The sequence below is a fragment of the Sarcophilus harrisii genome, chromosome 6 (genome assembly GCF_902635505.1).
Source record: "Sarcophilus harrisii chromosome 6, mSarHar1.11, whole genome shotgun sequence".
NCBI classification, from domain to species: Eukaryota; Metazoa; Chordata; class Mammalia; order Dasyuromorphia; family Dasyuridae; genus Sarcophilus; species Sarcophilus harrisii.
Window position 1 is genome coordinate 238426661 of NC_045431.1, and position 6005 is coordinate 238432665.

The 6005-nt window shown below is 56.0% G+C and overlaps 1 protein-coding gene across 1 annotated transcript; it reads left to right on the top strand.

Moving 5' to 3' along the window:
- Positions 1-743: 743 nt before the first annotated feature.
- FGF4 (fibroblast growth factor 4) lies at positions 744-5081 on the top strand. Its single transcript, XM_003774075.2, has 3 exons — positions 744-1823; positions 2997-3100; positions 4740-5081. Exons 1-3 carry the CDS (start codon positions 1532-1534, stop codon positions 4914-4916), a joined length of 573 nt encoding a protein of 190 aa, XP_003774123.1. The 5' UTR covers positions 744-1531; the 3' UTR covers positions 4917-5081.
- The last annotated feature ends 924 nt before the right edge of the window (positions 5082-6005 follow it).

The window sequence follows — 6005 nt, forward strand, 5'->3', positions numbered from 1 at the left end:
CGGGCGCCAGCCTCTCCTCCCCTGCAAAAGCACGTTGGCTCCCAGCTCAGGGAATTGTTCTGCACCCGGCAAACTCACTCGGGTCGCCTGGGCACGGGCAAAGCGGACATTCCTCTGATTGCCACAAAGTGGGACATTGTGTCGGGGCGCGGAGCGCTGGGCCCGGCCGCCAGGGAGTGGGGAAGGGTGGGGGCGGAGGCAGAGATACAAAGAGAGACATCGAGGCAGGACAACCCAAGGGAAAGCGGCACAGGCTGAGGGGAGGGGAGACCCACCGACAGAGAGACACACAGACACAGAGAAAGAAGGAAATAGAGACAGAAAGGAGAGAGAGACAGATAGAGAGAGAAAGAGACGAGAGAGGAGAGAGAGAGACAGAAAGAGAAAGAGACAGAGAGAAAGAGACGAGAGAGGAGAGAGAGAGACAGAAAGAGAAAGAGACAGAGAGAGAAAGAAAGAGAAAGACGAGAGAGAGACAGAAAGAAAAAGAGAGAGAGACAGAGAGACAGAAAGAGAGAGAGAAGTGACAGCAATAAGAGAAAGGAGAAGAGAAATAAGAAATAAGATCACCAACACCACTGGAAAGAAAAAGAGAGAGGGCAGAGAGAAAGAGGCCAGGGAAAGACAGGAACCAGGAGAAAGAAGAGGCAGAAAATAGAAAGCTTAAGGAGAGACGGAAACAGGGCCCCGGGGAAGTAAAAGCAAGAAAAAGGGGGAAAGAAGGAGGAGAGAAAAGAAGGGAAAGATAAAAAGGAAAAGCAAGACAAGAGGGGAGGAAGGGAGAGAAATGAAGGCTAGAGCAAGAAAGGCCGGGCAGCTGGGATCTCTCCCCTGCCTCCCGGGGTAGTTGGAGGGGCCGCCTTGAGTATTGTGAGAAGGCGAGGGGGAAAATGAGCCTGGATCTCGCTCTCTGGCCCCCCTCCCCCCTCCGCCTTTCTGCCTGCTTGTCTCCCTTTTCCTCAAGATAGGATTGGAGGCTGGGGAGCATCTCGGGCTGATAATTTGACTTCGGGAGTGAATGTTCCCTCCAGCAGTAGGTGGTGATGTAATAGGTACTAGGACGATATAAATATCGGCGGCCAGGGCCCGGGAGCTATGGCTGGCTGCTAGGAGAGAGCTCGCACCCTCCACTCACACGGGTCTTCTCTAGTTGAGATCCAAGTTCGTAGCAGTGGCCAGTGACTCGACTGCTTCTCTGTGTCTCTCTGTGTGGCTCTCGGGGGCTTCCTCGCTACGTTTCTCTCCGGCTCGCTTCTCGTTCCCCGCTCCCTCTCTCGCCGCGTCTCTGGGGTCTCCGCCTCCGGCCCTTCTCCTGCCCCGAGCAGCTCCGGGGACCGGCCGAGCCGAGAGCCGCTGGGCGGCCCGTTTACGAATCGGATCTCCTAGCCCGGGCTGCTGTCGCCTCGCCCTCCTCTCTTCTCCTTGTCTGGTCAGAGCCCAAGAGCCCGAAGCGGGCAGGGCAGGGCAGGGGGTATTTTTAGAGTCATTGACTGCCTCCAGCCAAACCACGTGTGTCCCCCCTGGAGCCGGGATGCCTCACCCCTCAGCCTTGCTGCCCGCGCTGCTGCTGGGCCTGCTGTCCCCCTGGCCGGGCCGTGGGAGCCCTCTGCCCGCGCCCCAAAACGACACGCTCGACCCGCGCTGGGAGACCCTCTTCTCCCGCTCCATGGGCCGGCTGTCCGGGGACAGCAAGGAGCTGAGCCGCGACTATCTGCTGGGCATCAAGAGACTGCGCCGCCTCTACTGCAACGCGGGCATCGGCTTCCACCTCCAGGTCCTGCCCGACGGGAGCATCAACGGCGCGCACAACGAGACCCACTACAGTGAGTGGCCACCCCCGCCCGGGGCTTCTGCTTCCCCACCCCCCCAGTCTCTCTCTGCCTGTCTCTGTGTCTCTCCTTCTGCTCCCCGTCTCTCCTGCTCCGTCTCGGAGTTGTCTCCTCCCCAAGAGGAAGGTGACTATCCGGGGAAAGGAAGGTCCACCGCGGAGGGATGGCGAGCCAAGGGCTGGAGGAGGGAGACCCCGTTTCTTGGGGTCTGCTGCCGGGCGTCTCTCACCTGGCGGCTTCCCGGGAGATCAATCCCAGTCCCCAGCCCCCTCGGCCTGAGGGGCTCTCAAACTCCGGGGCTGCCCCGCTGCCGGACGCCTGGGCCGGAACTGCGCGGCCGGCGGGCACTAGGCAACGGGGCGGACTCCGGCGAGTTGCGGGAGCCGATCCGGCTGAGGGCGCCAGGGATACAGACACTGGCTTGAGCCCGGGGTTTGAGGCTTCCTTGCTGGAAGCCCGGAGACGTCCCCAATTGGCCCAGCCTCCGAGCTCGGAAAGCCACTATGCGCATAGGCTCGGTGCTACAAGGGTCCTTAGACATCAGCTGGTTCGGCACCGTTGCTTTACAGAAAGGGAAACTGAGGCTCCCTGGAGTTTTTCGAGAGATGATTTCTGGTTTCTGGGGCGAGGATAGAAGAGGGGAACCCCGGGGCCCAGGCTCCAGAACTGCTGCTGGGAGGGAGGGGAGTGTAGGAGGCACTGCTAAAAGCGCTATTTATCAGCCTCTGAGAAAGCTCGACGGAGGGCTGGGCACTCAGAACGGGACTGCAGCTCCTTCCCGGCCGCTTCCCTCCGCTCCCAAGTGCGCACTGGTTTTGCTGGGGGCTCCTGGGTCTCTGGAAGTTCCGAGGGGCGCAGGCAGCCGTGCGCTCCCACTCCCACCCCGGATGCACTTTTGGCCAAGTCCTCCCAGCTAGTTCCTCCTCCCGGCCCGAGAGCGCAGGCGGGGATGCGGGGCCCCGCGAGGTCAGGGACCCAGCCCGCGGCAGTCTTGCGTTAGGCGGGGAAGGGAATGGGAACGAATTAGCGGGTTAGTGTTCGGGTCGGAGCTTGGCCCCACCCGGGAGAGCGGAGCAGGGAGGCCGGGGCGTCTCCGGGGCCATGGGCAGGGAAGAACAGCCGTTCAGTCGGTCAACCAGTCTCACGTCCCGCCGCTTGTCCGTCTAGGTTTGCTGGAGATGTCGCCGGTGGAGCGGGGAGTAGTGAGCCTCTTCGGCGTCAAGAGTCGCTTTTTCGTGGCCATGAACAACAAGGGCAAACTCTACGGCTCGGTGAGAAGCGGAGCTAGGGAAGGAGGCCGGGAGCGGGGCCGCTGGCTCTGGCGGAGGGGTTTCCGAGGCGGGGTTGGGAATCGCGGGTCCCTTATTTCCAGCCGCAGCCGCCGCACACCTGCCCGACCCCTCGAAATCCCTGAGCCCGCTGCAGAAACCCTTCTCTGTGTTTCTGGTTCTGGCTCTTTTTCTCTTCGGTCTCTCTTTCTCCTATACTTTCTCTCTGTCTCTCTCTCACACACACATACACAGTGAGCAGTGCAAATGTCTGGAAAGGTATAACTGGGGAGGGGGGAACAACTGGCCCCAGAACAAATCATGGGGAAGGAAAGAGGCAGAAAGTGCAGTAGACAAAGTGATGCCGACATTTGAAATCAGGCTCTAGCTGGCTGAACAATCTGCGCCTCACTTTTCTGCAAGCCTCAGTTTCCACCTTTGTAACATGGGGATAATCCTTTAGGCTCCACCTGTTGTGAAGAGAAAAACCTATAGAAATGGGGGGACCCTGGGCCAGGTTTCACATGGTTGGGGAAAAGAGTGAATCCCCATGACTTCTCCAGGGGTACATCAGGCTCCTGGACTGGCAGCAGCCACATGAGCCTAACAGAGGAAAATGGATCCACCCTTTTCTTCCCTTCCATGGGAGTCTCTCTTCTTTGGGGGATTACATTCCCACATGATATCTCTGCTTCTGGCCCCTCAAAGGGTGGAAAGCTGAACATCCAGGGCTATAGGAGGAAAGAGAATCAGCTGACCCACTGTCACCCCCCCAATTCCTCTTCTTCATCCCAGACTCCATGACTGTACCTGGTTCAGGGGCTTTCGAAAATAGCTAGTAAGACTCAGGAATCCCTTCTGGGGGAGAAGGGGGAAGGGAAAAGACAGGAATACTGAAGATCTGGGGAATGGTATTGACCAGGTGTCTGGAAGGCTGGCCAGCTGCAGAACCAGCTGTTTTCTGTGTGTGAAGAAAGGTAGTCATGATCTGGCCACACCCCAAGTGGACCAGGTGGGCCAAAATATCTAGCCTGGTTTCAGCGAGAGGAAAGCCCTGGGAAATCATCTCCGCTCGAGTCCCCGTTGTTTAGCCTAGTGCTGGCACACAGTCTGTGTTTAAGAACTGTTCACTCATCCATCCATCCATCTATCTGTTTATCTCTCTATCTGTCTATCCATCATCAGCCCTTTTCAGAAGAGAAAACAAGACTTGAGCCAAGGTGGCCCTAGGAAGCTTATCCGAGGCCACGGGATATTTAATTAGCTGGGCCAGGATCCGAATCTGAGTGTTGCCTCCGTTGCTTACTATTTGTCTCGTCTTGGGCAAACAGTTAACTAGATAGTCTCAGTTTTCTCGTCTGGAAAACAGGCTCCTTCCAGCTCTAAATCTGCGGCGCGGCTCCTGCCAGTTCAATTTGAAATAGTTCAGTCCTGTCTTGGGGGGACCCTTTGACCCTTCAGTCTGATCCCTTGGATGGATTCCTTCCTTATGGGTCAAAATCACTGTGCTGTAAAGTTCCCCAGTGGGCCCTGAGCCAGGCTTTGGAGCCCACCTCTGCTGGGGTCCCGAGGGTCTGGGAGGAACACTGCTGCCCATTGGAAGAGCTCTGACCAATCCTCTTGTCCCTCCTCTCTCCTGCAGCCCCACTTCAATGATGAGTGCACCTTCAAAGAAATCCTCCTGCCTAATAACTACAACGCCTACGAGTCCCACAAGTACTCCGGCATGTACATCGCCCTGAACAAAACTGGGAAACCCAAGAAAGGCAACCGTGTGTCCACCACAATGACTATGACCCACTTCCTGCCCAGGATCTGAGCCTCGGCTCGGGCTCGCTGCCGGAAGGGGGTCCCCACTGGCCCTCGGGCCAACCAAACTCGGTGCACTTTCAATGGAGACTTCTGCGGGAGCAGGTGTATGTAACATAGTTAAGTTAATTATTTAAATCTGTATATATTGCCACAAATTTATTTATGATTCTGTGGGTGTGTTGGTTTTTGGAAAAGAAAAAAAAATGAACAGAAAAGAGGGAAACTCCTCTTTGCTGGGACTGCTCTCCCTTGCCTGCCTTCTGTCCCTGTTTCTCAGATACCCGTGTGCTGCTATTATCGTATATTCAGAGACTCAAGGGGCTGGCTCCTTCTAGATACCCCCTCAACCCTGCTTCCACTTCTGGGATTTGCAGGGGATCCCCCGCGCCCTCAGCTCCATGCCTGAACCCCATTTGTGCCCGGCTGCTACTTCACAGAAACATATCGGTTTCCTTCTGGTACAAAAAGTTCTCCGTGGAAGTCCTACCCTACAAATCTGTTTTTAGATCGGCCAGGGCTGACCTTTGAACTTTCCTCCAGGCAATCTTCCTCGATCTACTGCTGGGCGGCAGGAATCCTTCAACAACCCCGAAAACTTCAATCCCTCCCCCCCCCCTTTATTTTTAAAGATCAGCAACAGTACAGTTGACATTATTCCCGTCAGGAAGAGGGCTTCCTCTCAAAACTGCATTGTACAAAATCAGTCTGGGGTGGGGCAGGGACTGCTGGGAGAAGTTTAAGTGACCAACTTCTTTGTTAACTCAGATCCCCCCAATTTGTGATCGCCGCCATCGGTTCCAACAGCTAAATCAACCGCATGGAGCCGATTCCTGATATTGTAGTAGCTCTGATTCCCTTTTAGAGACAGAGAAACACACACAAGCCTGAAGTTGTTTTTTGAATTTTTTTTTAATGCGGTGCTTAGAAAGACTGCTCCTCTTCCTTCTGCCTCATCCCCTGCTCTTTGGTTTCATGTCTACCTCACCGAGGCTTCAAAGCAAAATCTCCCGGGAAAATCCAGGATTTCTGCTTTCCAGAGTATCTTCCAGGTTGTGGAAGTGGCAATCCCAGCGCCCCATTTTTCCATATGTAGCCA

Excerpts from the sequence above, each read along its gene's own strand:
- FGF4 (XM_003774075.2), top strand. The coding sequence starts at position 1,532 with ATGCCTCACCCCTCAGCCTTGCTGCCCGCGCTGCTGCTGGGCCTGCTG. Across the intron at positions 1,824-2,996 it reads GCACAACGAGACCCACTACA|GTTTGCTGGAGATGTCGCCG; the intron begins GTGAGTGGCCAC and ends TTGTCCGTCTAG. Across the intron at positions 3,101-4,739 it reads AGGGCAAACTCTACGGCTCG|CCCCACTTCAATGATGAGTG; the intron begins GTGAGAAGCGGA and ends TCTCTCCTGCAG.